The 27,618-nt window shown below is 40.3% G+C and overlaps 1 protein-coding gene across 1 annotated transcript in view; it reads right to left on the reverse strand.

Annotated features, from left to right (window-relative positions):
- Window positions 1–2,780: 2,780 nt before the first annotated feature.
- efna2a (ephrin-A2a) overlaps window positions 2,781–27,618 on the reverse strand; it is a 76,678-nt gene continuing 51,840 nt past the window's right edge. The window contains exons 2-4 of the mRNA XM_038729908.1: window positions 12,217–12,509; window positions 7,447–7,512; window positions 2,781–5,856 (exon numbers count right to left, since the gene is read on the reverse strand). Coding sequence (XP_038585836.1) covers window positions 5,732–5,856; window positions 7,447–7,512; window positions 12,217–12,509 — 484 coding nt within the window. The 3' untranslated portion in view covers window positions 2,781–5,731. The remainder of the gene's footprint in view (window positions 5,857–7,446; window positions 7,513–12,216; window positions 12,510–27,618) is intronic.

The following is a 27,618-nucleotide window of genomic DNA, read 5'->3' on the forward strand; positions in this document are numbered from 1 at the left end:
CCATGAAGTAGGATAAAAATGTGATTTTATTGCTTGGTAAGTAAACAATTAGCATGGTACTGTTTTTATCTCTTTTTTTTTGTGTGTGTTAAAAATCCATGAGTTTTGGCTACTAGATTTTGTTAGGAAAACATTGAATTCGGGACACTTTGCCTCTCCTTAATTCTGCTGTTGTAATAGCTACATTTTTTTAAACATACACTTGAACGCAGCACATGATGGTGCGCATATCCTGTCATATGACTCCAGAGAAAAAGAGGCGCTGCTCATTTTCCCCACATGAGTGCAGCATTTACCCTTCGCCCAGACCTCCCCCTCGCCCCCTCTCCCCCCTTCTCTGTATTTTACATGAAGACAGACTGCTGGATATTTTTCATAGTGTTTCTGAGAGATACTCTGAAATCTGAGCCTCTAGCATTGAATCTACTGTGTAATTCCCCAAGTTTTATGGTTGAAACCACAAAAGCCTCTTCAAGGTGACTGCAAAGACACTGGGCAGAGTGCCAGCCAACATATCAACTGACAATGTCTAAAAGGCAAGTGTTTTTTCCCCTCTCTAAATGCAGCTAAATATTTTCCCTGTTGGGTCACCTACAGCTAAATACCTACACACTGAACATTTTGTGACAGCTCCAAATTTGCACAAGGGATGCTCCGAGCTGCCCTCACTGAACTGCCCAGGGTGCCTGAACAGTGCCCAGCTCTCTCTGCCCATGTATCTTTTATAGAGTCTACATAGTATGCATTATTCAGCAATAACACACGGTCCATCTGGACTCCTGCGTGTGTACGTGTATGCCTATGCATTGGTGTGTGGTCCATAGTTAACTTTCCCTGCTGTACCATTTCACCATTTCACGCCACAGCCAACGGTGCTTGAAGAGCTAAGACTTAGTATTTCCTCTGTAATTACATCTAAGGTATAATGTGAGTGTGTTTGACAGAGGATGTGTGTGTGGGAGAGAGTGAGAGGGGAAAGAATTAAGGGAAAGAAAAGTAGTGCGAGGGAGAGAGAACGATTAAGTGAATGTGTAATAGTGACTACAGATGGCACGTTCAGGATCAAGCTCTTTCATCATGCCGTTCCTCATTAATAGAGATGGGAGCGCTGCCCTAATTCCATAATTCCTAAATCATGCCAGTTAGTTGAATACGAGGAGACAAAAGTACAGGGGAGAGAAGAGAATGGATTAGCCTATAGCCTAATAATGTGTCTATGAGAGCGAGAAATCAACAGAAGAAGAGATGAAGGGACAGAAAGAGAAAAGGAATGGAGAGGGGTCGCCATCTGTATTTCCTGGCTTTCCTTTTTGGTTGTTGCCAAAACCAACATCATATAGGCCAAATTTATTCTCGCCAATTGTTGTCCCACATGTACGCCAGCCAATGAAAATTGCTGAAATAATCAAGTGATTAATTAAATCTGGAAGAGAATAAACAGGGATATAGTAGTGTGTGTATGTGCACGTGTGTCAGTGACATAGCCCAGATCTCTATTTTCTCATGATTTCAAGGGGCACATCTGTTCATTTCTGGCTCTGTTCCAGTTGTATCACACATCCATCTTTCCTCTCTCAAGGATTGAGACATGGGAAGGTTTCGAGGCCTTGCTTGATCGGGCTTAATTTTACGATAGGCTAATTCCGCTGGTACCTGATACTTGTCGGGACAAAGAATTGGCTGAGCAAGCGTGTGTCTCAATATTCAGGAGATAATTTCATTCCCTCATCTCCTTTTCACTTGAATCTAATCTTTCTTCATTTGAATTGAGCTCTCATATGAAGCAATTTGATGGAAACTGGAGACATCGATAGCCATTAGCCCGCTATGCACAGGAAGGCCAAACATGGCAAGCCAAGGCTCATCTATTATTCATGTACCTCAGTTTTGCCCCCAAACAACGTTTCTGATATTCTTTTTGCATCACACTGCCAAAAGATTTGAGTCAGTGGTTTCAAATAACGCTTTTAAAACAGGGCTAATAACTGTTTCAAGTAAGCTCTGGCCCTTACAAGCCCCTTATGGGTGTCCATTGTCTATTTGTCTATTCATGTTCGGATCTGGAGAAAACCTAATGAGCTCAAAGAGGAGAGGAAACATTTCATATGCACTTTTTTTTTTTTTTTTTTACATTTAACCTTTCGTCATCAACAACATGTAATGATTCCATGTCTTGCTGAAAGACAACTGACTTTTAATAGACATAGGAGTTGTGGTGGCAATCAAACCTGTGACTTTTCGGTTTCAGGGCAGTCACTCTAACCAGTAGGCCCATTTGGTGTACGAAGTATTCAGACAAGTTAAAGTCCTACATTCAAAATTCTACTTGAGCACAACCTTTGATTAGTCTTTCATAAAATATTACATTAATAAGTTATTGATACTGATGCATCAATGTATAAGTGGCATTTTACTGTTGTGGCTGGTTGAGGTGGAGCTAGTTTTAACTACTTTACATACAGTCCAGTGATTCCCAAACTAAGGGCCTTGTCCCCTCCAACGGGTCACAAAATGAATGTAAGCGGTCATGGGATGATTAATAACGTAAGAAAGAGGAAAAAACTGTAACACAACTTTGTATCATTTTTTCTCTGACCTTTCTCTAATCTTAGCTTTCTTTATGAAATAATAGATTTCCCCCCTCTGTGGACCTCAAATAAATAAAAGATAATTTGACTTTTTTCATTTTGACATTTTCATGAAGGTTTAATGCACAAATAAAAAATGTGCATAAAAACAGGTAGATGGAAATGCTCTTATAGACATCTGAAATGTGACAAAGGGGTCAACTAAACATCGCTTGTTCTGTAAAGGGGTACAATCCAAACAGGTTGGGAACCACTGGTTCCCAACCTGTTGACCATTGTTGAACAGTGTATATATATATAAGCTTTTTTTAAATGTGTTTCTAAGTAAAATCTCAAGTGATTATAGCTATACAATAAAAAAAAACAAAAAAACGTTTCCCTAGCAGGTAGCAGACCACGGTACCAAGTACCTCAAAATTGTACTTAAGTACATTACGTGAGTAAATGCACTTGGTTACTTTCCATCACTGGTAGGCCACCCTGCAGGAAATCTGATGAAAACAAGAGAGGAAAGGCTATCAAGCTATTCAGTCTCCATGTTGTCAGCAGTTCAGATTAGCTGTCACATCGCTGAGGGAGAAACAGCTGAAGATTGGAGAGGGTGATTTCATCTGAATAATTTCATGCTTTGACTGGCAGTGCTCAGTGCTCACTGTCCCAATACTTTGACGTCAGAGTAAGATTGAATGGGCAAAATGAAGACCCAGGTGCAGCATAATACATGAATACAATCATGGTGTGTGGTTGTGGGGGGGGACATTAAATGAAAATTAATTCACATTTCCAGTGAAGAAATTCCACTCACTTGACTTGTTTTTCGAGTAGACAAAAAGACAATCTTTATTTGTGTTTCTCTCCTTGCTCTGACTTCTGTGTTTACTTTTGACTGACTGACTTTAATGACTGAGGTCAGCTTCCACAAAAACACCACAAACAGAAAAGGAGACAAACTCATACATGACGCTCAGACCTGGAGGCATCCTACCACTACCAACCATGGATCACAAACCAGAGAAGAAGAACGATAGAAGGACAGCATCAGTGGAATAGAAGAAGAGAAAACACATTTTTTTAAATCTTCCACAGGCTATACCCCATCACTGAATCCCACACAGGAGTAATTAACAGTGATTTTAAATGCTACAAAAATAAGATGAAACGCGGAAGGAAGTGCTTCCCCTTGTATGTGTTTTCTTGCACGTGTGCGTTTGTCTTTGTACATGTGTGTATGTGCATGCCATGTCTTTGTAAATGTCTAGATCTGCATGTGCTTTTCTACAAATGTCTGCACGTGTATGTATCTGTACATGGGTCGTCGTGTGCGTATGTACGTGTGTTCACAGTGCTTACTCATTATGTTCGCTTCCCAGCATTAAAGAAGTCTCAGTCCCATGACGCACACACACTTTCTCTCCCTCTCCCTTCCCTCCTCTGCTCCCTCTCTCTTTGTGCTGTTCCCTTTATAGTCATGTCCATGAATGCTCCCAAAGTCTCAGAGGAACAGTCCTGTTATCAAAGACTGTGTGTGTGGTTGTGTATATGTGTGTGTGTGTGTGTATATGTATGTGTATGTGTGTGTGCATGCGCATGTGTGTTTTTGTGATGCTATCACACACACCTCGCCTCATTTGCTACAGTCTATGTGCTTCCCTTATTGGTTTAACCCACAGACCCAGGACCAGCTTCAGTCAGTGTTTACGTCCGCTGTGATCCAGCCTGGGCTCTGAGGGCCGATTTCCAGTCAGTTTCACCCTGTGGGTCCATTTATCTCCCGGACCAAGCTAATCCATCAACGACCCAGAAGCCAGACAGGAGAGACCGTGTAAGGAGAGAGGTTGAATTTTCCTTTTGATGTCTGAAAAAGTCTCAGGGAGAGCAAGAGAGTGGTAGCAGGCTGTTTCTGATTTTCCCCATGAAAAAATATATCATCAGTACAAACGAGATTGATCTGAAGTTTTCACAGTGGTCATGCAACTTGAGTGTCGCCTCCTTTTCTCACCTGTCCTCCATTCATTCTTACTTCACCGCCCTCCTGCCCGCCCCACCGTCCCTCCAAATTTCTGACCCATTCATCCTGCCAGTCCAAGAGAACATACTGTAAGTGACCACAGTCATAATAATACAGAAAGACAAAGAGGTGGGTGACCAGTGGTACATTCATACATGAGAAAGTCATGGTTCCAAAAGTCACCCGACCCAATCAACATTAGACAGTGCTGAAGACACCTGTGCTGGCCAGGCTGTGATAAATGCTTTGTTTAGAAACATGAATAAGACAACACACATCCCACCTGAAAATATACATCTCACCAAACCCACCCATAACAACCCCCCACACCCCACCCAACTGAAACAGGCTATGATTATACTTGTCATTATAATGTGGTATCTGAGCTTCTCATAAAAAATCTAACTATATGACTTTTATATCACATTACTGTGAATCTACACTGGGTCTGAAAATATCAACACATATAATATTACATTTCCCATATGGCCGTATTCATTTAAATCTGTGCCTGCATTGTTTCCCCTTTATTTTCTGCACAGGCCGGGTCACTTTTCTCCTTTCCATCTCTATACATTTGCTCTTATTTTCATCGCAGTTGGAAATGGTCCAGATAGCATAGAATTTCAATTACAATGCAAGCCTGGCCACTTCCAATTCTTGGTTTGACGATGGGACAGCAATGTGAGAAAAATCCAATTTTTGTGCATCCAGGCCTATCGCTTAATGCATCCTGCCGTGATTGGATGATAGAAATTGCACTGGAACGACAAGTTTAATCACAGCCACGGCTACATCTACCCGATCAGTGGCCAAGAGTCAATAGTCAAATCAAAAGGACCCCCTGATATGAGTACAGAGACATTTCCCTTGTGTTTTTCAGCTGAGAGGCGCTGTTCCACCCAGAATTTGGGGATCAGAGATGAAGGGCAGCTTCCCAGACAGCTTAAGACCCAACCCTCTCACCCCCCACGGAAGGGGCTGGCAGTGGGGGTGGTTGGTGGTCGTATAGAGGTGGAGGTGGGAGAGGGGAGGACGGAGACAGAGGGCTTCCCTGAGGGGTGGTGGATTTAGAGGGACAGCCAGCCCAGCCCAGTGACCCTGGGTGGGAGCTCCAGGAGAAGAAGGAGAGGGGTCACAGCCAGGAGAAGAGTCCCAGGAGCAGTGAGACCAGAGCAGCAAACGGGGCCATGGACTCTGGCCTCCAGCTTAGACCTCCATCAGTCAGGAAGGGCTCTGGAGAATCATATCCCGACCCATCTGAAATGGAAAGCAGAAAAACGACAAAACATCTGAACTGAGAGGGACACACAGACAGATACAAAGACAAGACAATTTACAAAAAAAAGTAAAAGGTGAATGAACTTATGGAGTGGATTGAAAGAAAGACAAAGGGTAGACAAGTGGAACAAACCACAAAACTCTCACCCTTCAAAAGCCAAGGAAAGGCAGAGAGAAGACGTCAGAAAGGGATGAGGAGAGGAAAGAGGGAGGAGGAGAGGACGACAGCAACTGAGCTCAGCAGGAGGTTTAACCAACCTAATTACAGTTTAATCACAGAGACTCTGAATCTGGAGCAGCTGACACACACACACACACACACACACACACACAGACACATCCACTCACACACATGTGCAAACGCTCACAGCTCACTCTAGTGACAATATTTCACAGATGAGATGAAGTTGCAATGTCAGACAGATTACTTTAACAGCAGAAAAAAAGCAGAATCTCAGAGATGAGCTGCAGCAATGACAGAATTAAAGAATGTATGTTGTTTCAGTGATTATGGAGGAGGAGAGAATTTCCTTCCCCCTTTGCGAGATGTGGAATGATCTGAGCCTGGAAAGCTGCGAAGGCCAACTCTTATCCTTTTACGAAGTTCATCAAAGCTGTGTCATTATCTAGGGAGACATTGATTATTTTGTCAGGCTTAGGTTGAAAACTCATGAGGTAGAATCCGCCTTTGAAAAGAGGTACAGGTAGATTTTCAAGTTAACAAAAGTCTAGCGTAATGCCTGCTACAATCTGAACTCCATGTATACCAATCTTTTGTTGAGTTATTAAACGGCCAACTTCATGGGCCAACATGGCGCACTTGTGTAAGCACTGCGCCCTGTCTACGTCAATCTATATTGGAACTATTTTCAAAAGAGTAGCCAACATCATAACCAGCCGCATGCTGTTTGGTAACTAAGACTCAGTATTATGTGGTGAGCAAGTCAGGCTTCATCTTTTACCACAAGGCAGATGCATAAGGAAAATTTTATTAAAAAATATGAAATGTCTAATATTAGATTAGACTTCTACAGTATGCGATGGGTATTATTATTAGATTGCTGCCTTGTTTCTTATGAGCAGATCTAGCTAGTTGAGTGATGTGGGGGCTTGGTAACATTTTTAGAGAGCACTTTCAGCCTGCTCTGTTCTCTTTCTGCAAGGACAGAAGGTCTCCCTCACACAGAGTGTGATGTGATGTGATTTGATGTGAAGTGCGTATGCCACTTTGTGCCTGTGTGCAATGCGTGAACTTCTGTGTGTGTGTGTGTGTGCGCGCTTATGCCTGCTCTTGTCTGTGTTTTCAGTGTGTGTCTCTGTGTGTAAAGGTGTTAAAGTGTTGCCTGGCTGGTCTGTGAATCAGAGCAGAGAGTGTTGTCAGGGCATTCTATCAGACCTCTTATTCCCCCCTAATTTTTACTTTGATAGCCAATCTGGACCTTTGTGTGTGTGTGTGTGTGTGTGTGTGTGTGTGTGTGTGTGTGTGTGTGTGTGTGTGTGTGTGTGTGTGTGTGTGTGTGTGTGTGTGTGTGTGTGTGTGTGTGTGTGTGTAGTTAGAGCGTGACTTACCTGGAGGTCTGACATACACCTTCAGCTTTAGACATGCTCGCCCCACATGGTTTGGGTGAGGAGACGCTGTAAAAAGCAGAGAGATTGAAAGGGGAGATTAGTTGGGAGATAAAGCGATTTGTGCTGCTGATTTCTCTAATAAAGTAATTGAGAAAATTTAATAAAGTTTTTTTTAATGTTGTTCTATCTCCAAGCTCTATAAGGCTTTTTATTAGGTGATGGTTGGAGTGGGAGGGTAGAGAGACATGTGACCATGATTCTGGGGCAAAAAATCAGATCCACTGCTGTTGTCTTCAAGTGAACAAATTAAACACAAATTTATTAAGTAATATGCACAATTTAAAAGTAGATTTGACACAGGGACCCTCAAAATGACCTCAACATTAAAAGATATAACTGGTGATATTGTACATTCTCTTACTGTTATTTGATAAATCCTATGAAAGGACAAAGACAACAATTAATTCCAAGTCTGACATAGCTCATTTGTTTATGACAGACCTCCAAAAAACACCTAACATATAAATGTGCTACACTGTTACATTAAGTGGCATGTTCCTTCATTATAATGTTCATGGGCACTGTAGTTTATGTTGATTCAATCCACTATCCTAGTACAAATGTGTATTAATTCTCAAAATAAAATAGTCTCCAACAAATGCACTATTTACTCTGGTTTGAGCAACATTTGCTAAAAACTACAGTGCTCTTTTCAATGCCCTTTTAAAAGATAAAATTATAAACGCATGACCCGTTTTTAAAGATTGATGTCTTTAGTAGGAATGAACGGTTTGGGGGCTGAGTACAGACAGGGTAGCAAAGTCAGAAAGTATTGATAGATGGACTAACACATTTTTGGTTTTAGTTTTTTCAGGTCATTTGTTAACAATAAAGAAAGAATAACAACAGCCTTATCTTTTAAGTAATAATGCCAGGACAGCGCTTATTACCTTTACCCATTCAGTTGATACTGTAATTTAGTGGTGCCTGTACTCAACAACACATTTAAAATTATTTAAATCACCACAAACCAACTGACACAAAGACCTCTTTTGAATATGCAGACTTTTATACACATTGTTCTTTTTTACTGGCTAATTGTTACAGGAAAGTAAAACACCTACAAAACTGTAATTAGCTTAATAGAAAAATGTCAGCGATGGTAAATCAAGGCTAGGCATTAGAAAGGAATGACAGTATTTTTTAAGCGAGCTAAACTCAATAATTTGACATTAATGCAGCCTATTACTTCTTTGATGATATTTATGGCTCTAAGCAGTTGCAGAGTTTCTTGTATTTTGTCCTTTTAAGTTCTCTTAAACCCATGATTCCAAGTTGTGAACTCCCGTAAACATAATGAGCACTTCAGGCAATGTAAACAAGTCTGGGAGGGATCAGCCCGCACACTGTGAGTCACACTCACATTCATACCTAAGGGAAATACTGGCTCTCAAAATCGACCTGACTTGAATGTCTTTGGAACGGGGAAGAAAATCCATGACAATTCCCAACAGATGCAGGTCCTCCTTGCTGTGAGGTGACAGTGCTAACCACTGAGCCACCGTGCTGCCCTGGCTGAATGCCAACAAAATGAGAAAAATGTTACAAAGTTATTCAGACTTCAAAGTAGAGTAAATGAAATTGAATCTGGGTTTTTAGTCCCACCTCACTCTGATGTGAAATAGAGCTGGAGACCTTAAAGGAGATGGTGACCAACTCTCTGACCGTTCACACATGCAGACATGCACACACACCCACACACATACAAGGATGTGCAAAAGAATGTGCACACCCACTGGTGCTTGCAGATGTGTGCGTGGAGACCTATTGGCCTTCTCCCTTGAGGAAATCCGCATAGCCAAAGCCCACAGTGACCCAAGAGAGGACCATCATCAAGATCCACAGCGCACAGGAAATAAATCTGACCCTTCCACTGCCCTCTCCTCCCTATCTTTTTGCCCACAACTCCTCCCTCCATCTTTCTCTCTGCCCTTCACCTCTGTTACCCTTTCATGCCGTCCCTATAGCCCGCTTCCGTTGCCTCAAATTTCTTCCTCCTGCCCTCCTTACAGTGCCCAGAGAAAGTGTATAGTGGTCCCCTATGAAGCTTTGTATTGAGCTTCCTCTCTGTTGTGTGCCTTTGTTTCGGGTTCCCTAGAGTTTTACTGAGAAAGTGAAACTATCACATCCCGACACACACACACACACACACTAATTTTCTGTGTGCCTTCCAACAATTTTAACTTTGTCATTTAAAAACAAGTCTTATCTGCTCTCCCAGCACCTCCGTTTCCCAGCTCATCCGCAATCCTACATCTCCTGAAAACCCATTGAAAATCACTCAACCTCATCAGATGGCAGCTGGGAGAAGCAATGGGTGGAGCAGACCTGTCAACATGTCAGCCACATGACAAATACACACACCAACGTGCACACAGGGGCACACACTCACACAGGTCTGGACACAGATCACCACCACTACTTAGTGGAGTATCTGTGGAGAGGACACACACACACACACACACACACACACACACTCATCGAAAGGGCTTGGTGGTTAGAAATGTCAACATGCCTTTGTTTCACATCAGCACTGACCTCTGCACGTATGTGTGACCGTGTGTGTGTGTGTGTTTGTATGTGCATGTGAGACACAGTGAGAAACAAAAACATGTGTGGTTGTCAGTCAAGATGATGGACATGGCCTTTCACAAACTCACAATTGCTTGACAACTGACCCCATAACCCCCCCCCCCCACACACAAACACACACAAACACACTCCAATCTCGTGGAATGCCTACTACTCTCAGGGGTCCCAGAAACACAATACTATATAGTCAGCAACTATACAACTCTGGAGGGGCCCTGTCCATCCTTACATGAGATTGAAAACAAAAGAGTGTGTGTTTGTGTGTGTGTGTGTCGACTGGCAAAAGTTCAGTACGACATCGGGTGACTGTTATCTTCCCCTCCTTAGCTCTGAGACTCTCGCCTACTGTGTCTTTGTGACAATGCAGACAACTGGGGCAAAGGAATATTTGCAAATACTTAGTACTAATATTTAAAAGTTACTCTACGGACAAATAGTGTTGGAGGCAACACATTACTTTAATCTTATCTTTCACAGTAATTCAGTAGCTCAGCACATTATAATTAGGTTTTCAGTAATTGTATCACACTGCAAAATTGTGTTACTGCATTTTAATTCAAATCTGAACACAGTCATGCTACAACAAATCTGAATGTATACCTGTGTCAGTGTCTGTCGAGGTTCTTTTTTGCCTTTGCTGATTGCTCCTTCTACTGTCTGAACCAGGAGAATATCACTGTAAGGTCGGAATAACTGTTCAAGGGCAGGAAAAATTGACAAAGAAATATGTCGCACTTGCACGCCGACCTGAAACAGGTGGCAGAGAACCCTCATCCTATTATGGTCATGGTGAGAATGCATCATCTCCTACAAAAAAGGTTAAGGTCAGTTTTCAGCCAACTGTGCAGCAGTAACAGGGAGAAATGAAGAGACCTTTGCCAGGTTGCACAGTGGTAGAAATGCTCATATCTGCTGTAGAATCATTCTTTGTTCTTTGTGGCAAATTCTGAACAAGACACCAGTGGGAGGTAAGGTTTGGTATGACTTTTAGAGAGTTACACATGGGTAAAGAACTAATGAGATAACTTTGCTAATTGGTTATCAAGTAAAGTCATTGTCATCAAATTACAATTTAAGGCGAGAAATTAGTAATTACAAAAGGATTGCTCTTTGCAAAGTAATTTCCCCAACACTTATCAACTAATGTGTGGTTTTCAAAAGTTACATTCATCTGAGAAAGTGTTGCTGAGTTTGCACACTTCAGCTAGTCACCACATAGCAGCTCGAGACTTGTTCAAACACTTAAAACAACTTATGCACGCATTTTCCTGACAAGTGACCTCTTCTGATTGTGTGAATTGTAACTGTCCTAATAATTTTCTTTCCACATTTTCCCAGCTGGTATGTGGATTCAAATGTTTTGTCACAAGCCTAGAAGCTCTTGCAGCCAACACACACAGAAAAAGTGGCACTTTTCTGTGCGGAGCCAGAAACTTTGGACATTGACAGCAAAGCTTTTGAAAGTCAATTTAATGTGCTTTTCTGTGATTACCAACTGATCTTGCACTAAAGTGTCCGGATGCGGTAAATCTATCCCACCCATCTGGCACACCGAGCAGCTGAAAACAATGTTTAAGAGTAATTTGAAGCTACTATTTGTCCTATGCCTGGTGGGGGAATGATAGCTTTTTAACTCTGTTCAGGAAAACAGTCTCAGGGGGCAAGGCCCATCTGTGATACTAATACATCACTTGTTGAAGTGAGGAGAAACATCAATACAGCTAATATAAAAATGATTACAAACTACGCCTGGTGACATTTTTACCACTTTGCTGAGCACACCACTTATGATCTCGACAGAAGGAGAGAGATACATCAAGAAATAAAGAGAGTGCAAGAAAGAGGGGGAGCAAGTGAGAGATGGAAGGTGTATTTATGCACGCCTGTGGGTGTGTGAGCGACATTGTGGCCCCTGTTTGAAAACTCTCTCAATCAACTTCTGTTGATTGCATATTTAGATATCTTTACAAAGGCATAGTGAAAAGAAGCATGCCTAATACGGATATGTGCATGTTCACATGCGCTCAAAAAACTGACAAACACCCTTTACAAACACCCTTTACCTGCACACACAATCTCACACAGAAACACACACACACTGCCTAGCTGATAACCCACAGATGTAGTAGTACTCGTGTCCAGGCCTGAACTCAAAGCCCAGGGAGAAGGGGGTGAAGAGCTGGAACTTCTCTGAGAAGCGCAGGGGTCCGTCAGGACCGCTGGGACGGTTGCACTCCCAGCGTTTGAAGCCACGCATCCTATGCTGGCAGGAAGTGTAGCCCTCATGGTTGACCATAAACAGAATGTAGCGCTCCATGCGCCCGTGGGATGGAGGACCCTCGTAGTAAGGACAGTAGATGTCCAGATAGTCATTAATGTTCACTGCCACCCTGTACTCTCCATGCCAGAACCTGCAAGACACAGAGAAATAGACACAAAAATCTTTATGAATAAAAATAATCACAAACAGACTCAGGAATATGCATAGAATCTGTGGGCAGAGGTGAAAAGGTTTCAGGAATAGTTTACTGAGGGAAAATGAGAGAGTGAGGCATATATTTTGAGAAAAAAACCCATACAATTCTTCACAATGCTATGAATATTTACTACCTATATTGGATTTCTGTATGATTGCACAGCGTAAAGGAAACTGTGGTGAGTGCCCACTTAGTGCAGTCATGCCTATTCTCTCTTTACTCTTTACTCTTCACTCCCCCCTCCAGGCTCTGCACTATGGATGACAGGGCCTTCAGTTTGGCTGACTGTAACCTCTGGAATGCTCTCCCTCAGGGTCTGCGCCAGTGCACATCTGTTGCGTCTTTTGTAATTAAAAAGTTACCTCTTTAAATTAGCCTAATTAGTAATTGCATGAAATTGTATGACTGCTATTTTTGTGTTTGCACATTCCAACAGGAATACCTGAGGTCACAGTTAGCTACAAAACAGCAAACCTTAGAGACTCCACACATTACTCAAGGACACTTCAACAATTCTTTCTGATAGAGGGGCTTCAAACAACCTGAGTTGTGGCGGATTGCAGCAAAAACATCCTAGATTGTTTCTAGTGTTTTTTAAAAACTTAATAAACAAGAAAAAAATCAATAATAATCCCTCTGGCTACGGCAAACGTTTGCATGGTAATCTATTTTATTTCACAGTAATAAAGCTCGTTGAGCTATGCTTCATTCAATTATTAGCATGTTTGGTATATGGTCTTTCTTTCCAGTCAGAGTGCTTGAATGAGCCTTCTTGTATGATCAAAAGAAGTGGGTCATGTGATGGTAGATAGCACACATTATTATCTCAACCCCTAAAGCAGTGTGTAGAGGCGGCTGTGGTGAATGTCCCCTTAGTTCTGAACACATGCAGATCACTGAGGTTGACATGATGAATACAAGTGGGATAGAAGTTACTAAAGAAAAATATTAGTATATACACACATCGTACAGAGCGTATCTTGTGGTAATATATGTGGTAACAATGGTTTTCCTTGCTATAGTCCTCCTTCTGGCACTGATTCAAACAGCTTGTGAAATAATTGCAGGTAACATATGGAAATACATAAGATGGTGCTCAAATTCACTTGATGACTCCCCAGATCCCTTTCAACAGTCTCTAAAAGGGAGTTATTGTTCATTAAAAACATATGGCTGCATTTCCCCCGCCTACATAATACAGACTCTATTTGTGTGTATGTTTTGGTGCCAATGTTGCTTTTATGGGAACTGAACTTCTGCTTACAATCTTGAAGTCAACGGAGTGAAACAATCTCTCTTAAAGGATAAGGGTGCAGATATTTTACATTTTTGTCAACATATTCCTTTAAAATACCAAAACCAACAATATGTAGTCTGTCTCTCTATGCTTTACGGCTTCCTAGTCTTGTCTGTGGCTCTGTCTTATGTTGTGAGGACATACATTTTTAAAAAGACATACTTTCATCTTTAAAAAATCTAAATAAGATAATTTTTAAATACAGCTTGGCACTGTAGTTTTGTTGTTTAAATCAACTCAAATCAACTCAACTGGCTAATTTATGTGTTTTGAATCATTTTTGGACAAAAAAGTAATGTCTATGGCACAAAGGAAAACGCTACTGTATATCTGCCTTTAAGATGCACAGACAGTACTTAGTTAGTTGAATCAATTCATTGTTGGTTTTGGTTCCTGAGAAAAATATAGAATATCACACAACTTATCCTTCAAAACATACAGGAGAATCTCGTGTTTGCAGCCCAAATGTGATATCTTCTTTTTAAATGAATCTATTAGCAAAGCTTGAAAACTGAAATTAATCAATCAATATTTCACAAATAATGCTGAATCAGGACTGAAAAATATAGTATTTGGTTGACCAGAAGTCTTGAAATATATACACTCTTCGCTTCGTGCACAATTAGGGACGGCTGTGGGTCAGGATGTAAGACGCGTGGTCCATTAATTGGAAGATTGGCGATTTGATCCTCAGCTCTTCCAGTCTGCAGTCTGTGTGAAAGTGTCCTTGGACAAGATACTGAACCCCAAATTGCTCCCGATGGCTGTGCCATTTGTGTGTGTGTGTAAGTGATTAGTTTCTGATGTACAGTTGGAGCCTTACATGGTAGCCTCTGCCATCAGTGTGTGAATGGGGTAAATGTTGATTTTTATTATAAAGCACTTTGAGTGGTCAGAAGACTAGAAAGGCACAATACAAGTACAGTCCATTTACCATAACTTTTCATTTGCATACAGCCTTCTGTGAAAAAATACAATACATCAGAATTGTTTTTTAAATGTTTGATTTTTCAAATATTTTATTGACTAGTACTCCATAAATAATATGTTGTTTTTCAATCTTTAACAACCCACAGTCATTCAAAATTCAAGTTTCACTTTGAGACATTCTTCAGTAAACCACTGAACATTTCAAAGGCTGTTTAAAACTCATCAGTGACATAATAGCTAATATCAAATCTCTTTGCGGGCGTGTTTGCACGTCTGTGTATGTAACAGCCACTTCTTCTGGTGCTCACCATGGCTACGATCAGTTTAATTTCAAATGTACCATGACAAATACATTTAAGATTCAGCTGCCGCACGTTATCAAATCTTGTTTCTCAAAGCTCAGTAAATTTGAGACACAGGAAAATGTCTTCAATCAAACGAGCATAAACAAACCCAGTTGTCGGCCAATCTCGATGTCTCAGATGGCGCGCATACACACAAACACAGACTGCGCTTTTTAAACAAATTCATCATCTTCCCCCTCACCTTGGCAGTAATTGATTGCCTGGAATGAAGACATTTTGGTCTAAGCACTTTTGGTTAGTAGGATATTTAGCTGTGGGACAAATTATCCCTATAACGGCAGTCCTATCTCTCTACCAGAGGGCAAATCAGGAAGTGAGTTAGACGTGAAATGAGCGCCTTCATGCTTCGATGCCCTATCAGAGCGAGTTTTGCAGGTTCTAAAGGGATCCTTGAACAGATCATTTAGAGGCATTGATCCACTGGGGAGCTCCTCTCGGCTCTCTCTGCTCCCAATCAACTCTGATTAACAACTAAAAGGGAAAGGCAGATAGAAATGGAGGGAGAGATGCGCAGAATGAGAATAAAAGAGCTAAAAAGAAAAAACGGGGGTGGGGGTGGGGGTGGAGATACGTGTGGTGTGAGAACAAATGAAAGGGAAAAGCAAAGAGATGAGGGGGACGGAGGGAGGCAGAGAGAGTAATAATGAGATTGCATAAAATGAGACTAAAACAAGATAGAAAGAAAAGAAGGAGGACAGAAAGAGGAGAGGAGGCCAGCTGGAGGAAGAGCAGATGGAGGAGGAGTTTTTCTGTCTTTCATTTCAATTTGTACGTCTGTGGTTTTCCATCTGAGACAAATGTGCTTTGCCTATTGATTGTTCACTGATTTATGTATGACCACCATCTGAACATTAATACTTTAAGTATACAATGAAGTGCAGATGTGTGAATGCCTGCACGAAATTGTGTGTGTGCGGTTAAATGAAAGCTTGGCAAAGTGAGTCTCGATGAGTGAGGATGCTCAATCCAAGAAAGCGCTAATCTGCCAGGATACATTAGGTTGTATTAAGCTACTCAGTGCACTGCCCTGCTCCTGTGACACTGTCTGCATCCCTAATATGGCCAGGCAAGAGGAAACTGTGTGTGCAGGTGTGTGTGTGTGTGTGTGTGTATAAATATGTGTGCAGGTGTGTGCCACCGTGCTTGGAGCTGTTAACCAATGCATGTTGGTGTGCAGTTATGTGTGGATAAGTGTGTCTCAGCATCCCCTCCTCTCAGGCTGTGTGTCATTTGGAATTAAACACACACACACTGCACTGGCCCCTAAAACATGGGAATGCACTTACACTCTCTTTTCTTTCTTCCTCATTGAAGGTATTTGTGTAATGTGTGTGTAGGTAATAGCGTGTCTTTTTAAATTTCATCGTATGAATCAGGTACCAACAAGACAATGGGGAACGAGGGGGTATGAACCAGGTATTCTGGAGGAAAGGAGAAATTTTTGCTAATACTGGTTAGGTACAGGGTACAGTAATGGAAAAAAAGTTTGAGGAAATGGTGTTACAAACACTGATATTCTGCTCAACCTATGGAACAATATACAATGTCATAATGTGCTATAAGGTATAGTAGATTAACTGTTTTGTTTCCCAGTACTGTTTCCCAAAAGGTACCCAGTATTTACAAAAATAAATAGATTCATTTATTTCTCTTTGCGCATAAATGGTCAATTGTCATTCCCTTGTTCCCACAGCCCCATCAGTGATCCTGGGTGTGGTAAGAGATGAAACTGACTAAACACAATTTTTCTTTTCTTGATAATATCAAATGACAGTGCTGTGAATAATTTCCTTTCTTATTGTGAGATGTGGAGTTTGGAATCTTCCTATTCTTAAAGTTTCAGTCCATCCACCCCAAAACACGTATTTATGACTTCTGCCTTCACCCAAATACGCTGGAGGTGAATGGAGTCTCATTTGTGTCAGTTGTCATAGGCATGTAGAAAGTAGGTCCAATGAAAAATGTTCACAGTGAAGTCTTTGGATGATCCAGCTGTATCTTGAAAGTCACATTGCTGTTGAATGTTTTAAAAGTCATTTTTCAATGCTGAGTTCCACAAATTAAAATTCCATTCATCTCCAGTGTATTGGGGGCAGCAGCAGAAATCTCAGAGACAAGTCTAAAAAGAAGAAAAACTAACTGCACAAATGCATACCATAAAATTTTCTTTTGTGATTTCGCAGACCCTTCGAGATATGATTTCACTGGCAAATGTAACAGCAGCAACAGTTAAATTTTCTGGTGCTAACTGCAACCCTTACTGGCACAGTTCTATATATACAGTTTAACTGTTGAACCTTTTGTCAAATCTGTGAACAAGCAGAAATCATCTTCTTGGCATCTTTAAACCTAACTGCTCCACAAATACCCTTGAGGGGCATTATCTGTAGATTCATTTTTTAATATAGATGTTCTGTGATTGTTGATTTTTTAATTCAGTGTTTGTTTTTAGTTTACTGCTAACCCGGGAGATACTTTACTGTTTGGCTAACTGTTATTTGTCTTACTCTTTTTACTTTTACTTGAGGACTAGGTTTAGTAGATGTTGATCTTTTAATGGTGATACTTTGTTTCTTCCTGGTAGGAGAGACAATAGATGGAGCTAATGCAGCCCATCCAGTTTTATGATGCCTCTGTTTTCACAGTTTCAAGTAACATGGTAAACTGTTGTCGTCAACCTTCACTGATAGTGTGCATAGCTGTGCACCTACATGCACAGTGAAGGCAAAACAGCCATAAGAGCAACAGTAAAGTAAGTGACATTATTACCCAATGGGTAATTAAGTGAGCTATTTCAGTCTTATTAAGCAATATTCTTGTTTCTTAAACAAGCAATAGCTGATATTTTTTTGGTCACTTGGCGGCAGTGGAAACAAGTTGTGAACACAACATTGACACCCTGTTAGCAAATAGTTGCTTATTTACACATCAAGCAGATACAGAGCATCATTATGATTCCTTTGGTATCGTGGTTCTGGTTTAAGCTCTGTTTTAGTCTCTGTCAACTGTCTTTTTAGCTGCAAAATGTTGCACTTTGTTCATCAGCTAGTCAATAACTGTTGGCCATTAGCTGCTGAGCAGGTAATGTACAGTGGGATTTTAGAGCTTAGAACAGTAAAGTTATGGGTCGGACAGCTGACAATGAGCTGAAATGCGCAATAAAGCTCCAGCCGAGGGGAAACACAGACTCAGGTGATTAATCTCTGTAGGTTCATCACTACAAGCAAAGCCTCTTACAATGCACATTATATTGATTCTAGCTGCTTTCAAGACCCTTTAGTGTATGTGTACAGTTTTGTAAATGTCTGACTTTGGAGATGTAGTATCCAAAAAAATAATGTCTCAAACCTGAAGACAACACATCATATCCCCCCAATGAACCCAACCTGAGGAATTTGTGCGCATAAGGATTGACTCATTTTCTGACAAACAAAAACTTCCCTAAAACTTATCCCATCATATTAATTGGACTGATGCTACAATAGTGTGATGTAAACTTATACACACAGGAGCTTTAAGGTAGCTTACAGCAAAGCACAGTGTAAAATTATAAAATTCCACTAATCCTTTTACTCATTCTGTGTAAACTCTGATCACCGAGACAAGAAATGATGCACATAGTTCTTATTTTCCTGGTGATAAAACTTCATTATCTTTCATTTCATTTTGTATTTCTGGCATATTGACAGTCAATATAATTTCCACAGGAAAACTTGATAATTAGGTTCAGGATGGATAGGAACCATTTACCATATTTTTTTGTTTTGAAGCCCAGCAGTTTCTTCACAAGAAAGAAAGAATCTCAAAATATTGCCATAAAACAAATTGGGGTTGAAGTGCACATTGTTCAGTATAAGGTCTTTTTATTTTTTTGTTCCGCAGTTTCAAGCCATTTCTCTTTAATATAGTCTGTCTGTAAACCTGTGCAATATGATATGATGGTTTGCTTCGTTCCTAATCCCCTGATGTCTCACAGATTCTCCTCACTCTTTTAGTGCAATTGAATTGCCTGGTGAGGTTAGCCAGATTCTGCTTGAAGGACTCGGCTCTTGGCTGCTGGCTCTCATCTGGATGTAGAAGGCTCATTCTGATGCTTGGACCACAATCAGTGGAAAAGAGTCTGTTTAAAAGGGTTTTATGGTATTGTGTGCGCACAACAGGATGAAAAGAAAAAAGTAATTGAGGAACTTAAAAGTGGAAATGAAAGATTAAAGGAGAAAGGAGAAGATTGGAAGCATGTGTCTTAGTGTGTGTTTGGATGTGTATTTATATACTGTAGATGCATGTACCTCCACATACAGTTGTAAGGGTGTGTGTGTGTGTGTGTGTAGTGTCCACTCCTTAGTATTCTGGCACCACTGAGTCATCACAATCATCTCTCAGCATGGCTATGATCAAAGCGTCTGGTTGGAGAAGACTCCGGTGTTTACCATACCTGCCTGCGTCCTAAACAGCAGGCAGGCCAACAAACATCAAAGGACGCTTCACGCTCTCCACCGTTCTCTCTCTGTCTACGTCACCCCTCTTCCCATCCATAACTTTCTCCTTTTCCCCAGCTTCACTTGATCTCCCTCCGTCACTCTTGCTGATGCGGCATTCACTCTGAAAAAACACTGGGTTTTTTTGTTCTATATGCCAACAACACTTTGGTACAGCAAAAGATGCTTCAAAGAGAAGCTCTAAAATGTAATGATGTAATGTTTTGACCTACAAGATCTGGCATCAGGCAAACATCCATGTGAACTAAAATGAGGCTATATCTACAGACAAAAAAAAAGACAGATCCCTAATGAAGAAATCACATGATGCCCCTTAGAACAGACTGTAGTCCCATACAGTACAGGATTACTGTATGAGACTAATGCATGTAGCCCCTGTAAGGCCAGTATTTGAACAGCCAGTGAAATCAAAGTTCTTATTCTCTTGGATATTAAAAAAAATCTGTTACTTATTCCGCACACCACTCCATGTTTCTTGGAAGAGGAGTCAAGAAGAACAGGTGGACGAATCAGGTGTGGATCGATTTTGAATTTTTAAACACCCTTACTTCTCCAGTTGAAGGCAAAACTAGGGAAAATTCAACTTGTGTTGCCAACTTCTATCTGCAGGCACAGTGGGTGATACTTTCTGCCAGCACTGAGTTTATCATCATTCTCTTATTGACAGTAATGAACATGGGGCTTATTCTCTGCTGCATACCAACACAAAGAGAGTACACCATTATCACCGGCTAACCACAACCAATTCCAGGCACTGTTGGCCAAGTGAAAATGTGTGAGTCTTTTAAATGTAAAATTTAATAGTCAGCATCTGAAATGTGTACAATTTCACCTCATTTGGCTTTTTGGCAGGAAGAGAGAGTGTTTCATGTGTGTCTGTAAGTAGCCTCAGTTACATTGTTGCCTCAGTCTACTGCACTCGTCTTCAGTCACTCTCAATGTCTTTCTAATTACTCTCCGTTTCTATCTTTCCATCTTCATCTGCTCCTGTCTTTACTTCACTTTTGCTCCTTTTCTTTCCTTTCTTGCCCTCAATCTTCATCTCTTTTAACTTCAGATTCATTTACCCACTCTCCTTCCCTTTTTCTTCTTCTCTCACTCTCCAGGAGCAAAGCAGCATCTTTTGACTTTTTCCTCTTTTCAGTCTTCATGACTCTTATTCCTCCTTCTGTTTTCTCTTCCTTGTTCTCTCGTCTGTTGTAACTCCCCCCCGTTTATTTCTATTCCTCCCACCCTGCCTTCCTTTTTGAATATTTAAAATGACTCCTCTACACACACACACACACATACACACACACATCTTCCTCCTGCTAAGACTCTTCATTCTCTCAGCATGAGGTGTTCCTTTCTCATGCTGTCATCTCTGCCTGCGACTCCTGCTGCATTGCTGCTGATTCTAAGATATGTGGGGCAAAGTTAATATGTTACCCCCCCATCCACAAACAAATACTGTACACCTACACATATACATACATAAATATACTATAGCCTTTATGGGCACACTGAAACATATTGACCCATATAACACATTCTGACAGAATGTTAACACATACACAATGAGACACATTAACACATGCACAGGGAAATACTGGAATTCATAAACACAGATAAACATGTTTAATTATGTAAATTAGCTATTGATTCTCACTTCTGTATAAACACATACACACAAAGAACAACCCCAAGAAACAGAACCAACATAACACACATGCATATCATACTGTATTTACACTGAAGCAGGCGTGGAAAATAAACCACAACAGCACACACTCACATTCTCAAGCACAAGTTGTGTTGTTTTGTCACTCTGAATAATGTCGCCCATAGATCGTCGTGCTGACATTCAGCACATCTAAAAGGTTATTATGTATTTCTTCAAGACAGGCAACATGTGCCCCATGAGGATTAAGCGCCGCCTGTGCCAATCCCTGGCAAAATCACACACATATGCACACCCTGTAAGAAACAAACATGCTCCCCATGATACATACAGACACATATAACCCAACACCCACAGACTGAATTAACATAACAAACCTTCTTGGAGGAAAATCTCTAGACCCCCTAGAAGCATAATTGTCACCTTGGTGATGTGGTAGCTAAAATATATACACACAAAGTAGAGACAGAATAGACCCAGAATCAGACAGATAGAGTGGCAAAGCCACTGATAGATGGACAAGCAGGACACGTTTGTGAAAGTGGCAAGATGAGTGCTCGGGCACATGTGGCGCATCTGACAAGCTGACAGACAGAGTGCATGATATGCCTCCTTGTTTTCTGAGGGGCATTCACCATAATGTAGCACCGGCTTTGGCACAGTCGACAACATAAACAGCAGTAGGCCTGTACTGGTATCGACAAGGTTGGCCCAAAGTGAAGTGCGAAGGAGCTGATGGCTGGTGTCCGAGCACACCAACATTAATCACTGAACATAGGGGGGGGCGAAGACAACAAAGGATTTGTGTCAGCAACCTGCAGAAATGTCACGTATCCACAGAGTCAATGTTTAAAGAAGAAAAAGGCTTATTTATTTTTCATTCCCTCAATACTCATGCATTCTTTAGAATTCATGGTGCAGTTTTAGTTTTTTTTTTTTTTACTGATTGGGACACACTTTTGTCTGTCAATCAACATGACCACCCATATTTGGTTTAGAAAAGGGCTGGGCAATAAAACAGTAATGATAATTATTGCAATATAATTTTCCTCGATTACAATATAAAAAATGTTCAATATATATTCAATAAATGTTTGATTTAATTAATTTGAATCACAAACAAATTAGCACTTAATTTTTCAATTAAGATATTTTTTTGGTTGAGGAAAGGAACTTGTCAAGTGATCAACTGTTTGGCAGTGTTTGTCACTTTCTGACCATAAAGAAAAGTTATTCCACACAATTCACCATCTGGTTTCTTCAATTTTCACTCAACAGCAAAAATCAGCTTTTAAACCCGAAAAAGAAATAATGATTTGACATTTATTGTGATAACTATCAATATCAAATGATATTAATTTTTTTTTATTGTGATAACATTTTTGGTCATATCGCCCAGCCCTAGTTGAGACCATTCTTTCATTTTATTCTTTCACACATTTTGTAAAATATCCAGCCCACATTTTGCCAGGAGAGCAACTTTGCCCACTAAAGGGCAGAACTGCAAAACTTAACACTCCAGGGTTCGGCTCTGTTATAAATTCAGGATCTTTTAACCCAGTATTCAGCACCAGGACTCCCCAGGTCTGGTGACTAAATGCTAAGAGTTCCACAGTCCACACTGTAAAAATGAAGAGGCTGTGAAAACTCAAAATTTCAAGGCAACTTACTGCACTAAATTTTTGAGTTTTGATAGGCTAACTGAAATTCCTAAGCTTTGAAGTTTAGTTATGCCAACTAATTATGTTTTGTTCAGATAACGTATCTTTCATTTGTATAAAAACTTAAAATTTTGAGTTCTACATACTATATATTCCCATCAAAAAAGTCAAGCCAACTAAATATCTTTTGTTCAGATAACTTATCTTTCACATGTATAAAAACTCAAAATTTCAACTTTCTTACTGCACTCGATTTCAGTTTTGAGGCTAACTCAAATTTCTAAGTTTTGAAGTTTAGTTGTGAAAAAAAACACCAATTTCCACAAACAAAGCCGCTTCAATTTCCATGTTTATTTTCAACAAACATTAAAGAAACACATGACTGTATCATTCAAGATGGAATCATGCAAGTCCAGTGTAAACTTTTAAAAGAGGCATTTAAAATAGTGTACATGTACATCTGATGACCAATTTCAACATTTATCACCATCAAAAAGAGATGCAATTTTATGTTCCAGAGTCTCAGCTTCTACATACTCTTCCCCATCGTTGTTAATTGAACCACTTTTTTGCCTGTACCTCATTAAAGTCATTTGATGGTTGGTCAATGATATAAGTGTCAAAGGCAAAGGTTTCATTTTCAGCAATTTCAGCAATTTCAGGGCAATCGATTTTTTAAATGATATCCCAGGTGAGTGAAAAAAATGCGCTCAGTCCAAGTTTCTCCAAATTCGCATTACTCACAGAAAAAGGTTGATGTCTTCTTACAGTCTGGCAATGTAAGGTGTGATTTAATGTGACACAGGGCCAGTGAGCTCCTCTTCCGTGTCGTAGTCAATGGCTCAATTGATCTTGTTGACTTGAGCTGACAAAACCGCAGAACCCACGCACATAGAATAACAGCAAGGACAATGAAAAATAAAAGGCAAATTAGTTAATTTACTTTTACTGGATCTATACAACAAAATATTCTCACACACTTTAACAGTGTACTGTGCATGACCACAATGACTTCTATTTAGGCTGTGTATATACTGTATTTCATTAAATTGTGATTTGAAATTTAAACTCTGCAGCAAAACACACACCTTACCTTCTCTAGTGTGTTGCACGTTCCCATGCACTGTATTTACCATCTCTTTCGCACTCACTGGCTACTGGCTCGCGGACTGCGAGGAGATATTCCCTGAAGTCAACAAAAAGTTTATTTCTCATTTACAATTTTTAATTCAATACACTTTTTGTGTACATCAGCTTACAGTCTGCTAGCTGTCTGTTCTGTGTTTTTCCTGAAAAAAAAATTCACAGCCTTGCCTCTGAAAATTGGAAATAAACATAGCGAACATACCTATCTAGCACACGGGAGATGGTTGTGGTTGGTGGAACCTCAGTACACCTTTCCTGATGAGACTGACCATGGAGCAGCACCAGCTTCACAGGACAACAGCTGTAAGAATTTAGCATTTGGAGATAAACAAATTAGTTCTTACATTACATATACATTTTGTGAGGAATATGCAGGGTCAATGTTGTCAATGTAAAAATGCACAAATGTATTGAACACCATAGACTGTGTAAAAAAAGGTATACACGCGCACAGTTGTCAGTTTATTAGATTCACCAAGAACTAATTGAGTGTAATACAGCTCTGAAATAAATCCTTCCTTCATGAGGATTATAATGAGTTTTTTTTTTGAGTCTTTTTGAGTCATGATGTAATTTACACTGAGAAGTGTTCCAAATATTTAGTCCATCCTATACATGTATAAAAAAAGTACAGTTGACAAAATGTTAAGAACACCTCTCAGTATAACCCCATGGTTAACTAGCACCATAAACAGCCTTCAAATTGACCATTAAAATAAATTAAAATACCTATCAAAGAAAGGTTTTAATGCAGAGCCATTGTATTGCATTGCATTAGTTTTGTCTATGTGTACCTAATCAATTCTAAAGAGTGTGTAAGATAACTAGCAAATGCCTTGACAAAATGGTGGGTGGGGCACACTTAAATACATTTATGGGAAACCCTGTAGGGTAACGTTATATGGCCATAAAAAATAAATTACGGTAGTTGCAATGCACTTCTGAACCATGCATAGCGACTCTGCGGTCCATATAGACATGGAATTTATCAAACCATTGTTTACCATGCTAACATTAGCTGACTACTTAGTTAGCAAGCACATGATTAAACAAAAGAATTAAACATGTGACTACTGCAAAGCCAGACTTTCAGTACTATATTCATAATCAAACAAAACTCACCTTTTTGACTTCAGGTTCTCTTGAAGAAAACAGGAGAGCTGTCCTGGTATGTCCAACACTGACATGTGGATGAAAACCCCTGCAGGACTGCTTAGGAAACCTCATTTTTAGCACCATTTGAGTTGCTCAGCTCCAACGACAATTTCAAAGTTGTGCCACCATAAATTTTGCATTGAGACCAACTTTATACAATAAATGTAATAAAGTTAGTTGAAGAAGCTATTTTAACAAAGTTTACAATGCCATTAAGTATTTTTTGTTCAGTTTAATCAAAAATCTAATTAAGATGAGCAATTTCAAGTTTTCATTTTTACAGTCCAGGGTCAGGACAAAGAGGATAAAATGTTTTTCTGTCAATGTTTTTCTTATACAACTAGTTAATAGTTATTACAGTAACTACACCTTTAACTTAGTATTTACTTACAAGAAAGGATTTACAGGGTTTTTACTATCTGATTAACAGTCTGACTTACAGATTAATAGATGGAGTGATTGACAGAGTGACAACACGATTTTGTAACTGACTGATTCGGCCAGCTAAAAGACCACCAGGCATGTTGGCCCACTGACTGACTGGCTCATTAACCGACTACCTGGATAACAGACAAAGTGGCCAGTCGTCTGACTGACTGTTTGGCTACTAATCTTTCACATGAGTGTCAAATTGACAGACTTGCTGACTGTCTTATTAAGTGTCTGTCTCGCTCCAGCTTCCCCCTCTGGTTTAAGGATCTTCATCTAACATGGATGGGTTGATCCAGATTGACGAGGTGAACTAATCCATGTAGTTTGGGTCAAAGCATTTGAGTCTCTGTGGGTTGGAAGTCACAGAGGGCAGAAGGAGCGAACGGGGAAAGCTGGTGTATAGATTGCTTTGCAGCATCTCTAATGAGTAATTAAACACTTGAATGGAGTCCAATTAAGATACACACTGTGTTTGCAGGCACACACACACACACCGCCAACCACACACATACACCACGTGTCGACGCACAAGTAAACATCAGCATGTAAACCAAATCAAAGAGACACATAAGCATGCACCCTCATACTAATAGTCACACTCCTACGAGTAAATCCAAAATAGAAACACACAAACACGCAAACACACACACATACTCAAGTCTCGCCACATTAAGTGGAGCCATATGTGCTGAATGTTGTACGTGGTTCTGGATGGAGTGAAGGTCAATGCTGTCTAACTCCCTTTCTCTCTCTCTCTTACCCTGCCTCATTCTCTCCATCTCGATCTCCATCTCTTTCCCTCCTCAGCTCTTTCTCTCTCTCTCTCTTTCTCTCGTGTTCTGTCCATTTCTCTTTGTGTCATTCCTTTTTTCTGTCACTCAGTTTCAATTTAATCTCAGTGCCAATTCCAATGTAAAAAAGAAGCAAACCCCCCCAAACAGATTCTGAACCGAGATTGTTCTCAAAAGGGAAACGACAGCATTGGTTTGTTTGTTCGAAAACTTTAAATGACCTGTGTTTACGTTAACCTGACTCTAGTGGACATGTGACTGACCAGGTCAAAAGGCAAAAGTGTTTATCGCTGTTGGACAAACCTGAGGGTTGAGACCAGGGTTGCAGGACGCGACATGATAATCGTCCATAGGGATAACGCAACATACTTTTAACTATGGTATCTCCATGAAGGCATTTATGATGTTGCGCTCATTTGTACACAGTAAAAGTGTGTGCATACTTACTCACCTCCGCCCACTTGGCTAATTGTTGTGTGATTTTTCAGAAAGTTACAGTTTCCGGATTACGCCTTAACAAAATAGCTCTTCTTTTACAGTTTTTTTTTTATTGCTAACCTGCATTGGTCAAAACTGAAGTCACATTGTCAAAACTCTTCACACAGTCATCCATCCATCCATCCATCCATCCATCCATCCATCCATCCATCCATCCATCATCAACGCATCGTCGCAGGGGGCTGTAGCCAATCCCAGCTGACATCGGGCGAAAGGCGGGGTACACCCTGGACAGGTCGCCAATCCATCGCAGAGCCACACATAGACAAACTGTGGACCAAACTGTGAATAATTTTTCATTGCTTTCACACAAAGTGCATTCAATTACCACTTTCTCCAAAATCCATGAACTCTTTTCTCTTTACTACTTCACCACCTGCATCTGTTGCACCTGCAACACTATATATTTGCAGCACATTTTTCAAACGGTAACACACTGTGTCCAAAACTGTCTACAAAAGGCCGTAACTTGCTCAAAATCCTTAGTTTGTTTAAAAAAATACAAAATACTGCAAGAAATGTTCACACCCCTTAGGCTGACGTTCGTATCTGTCAGGCCACAGATTCTTTTTCATATCACAACGGATATCATCATCAACTTAGGATATT

This window comes from Micropterus salmoides, unplaced genomic scaffold (assembly GCF_014851395.1).
Source record: "Micropterus salmoides isolate LMB-PRFRI ecotype aquatic unplaced genomic scaffold, ASM1485139v1 Ms_hic_scaffold_19, whole genome shotgun sequence".
In the NCBI taxonomy this organism is placed as follows: domain Eukaryota; kingdom Metazoa; phylum Chordata; class Actinopteri; order Centrarchiformes; family Centrarchidae; genus Micropterus; species Micropterus salmoides.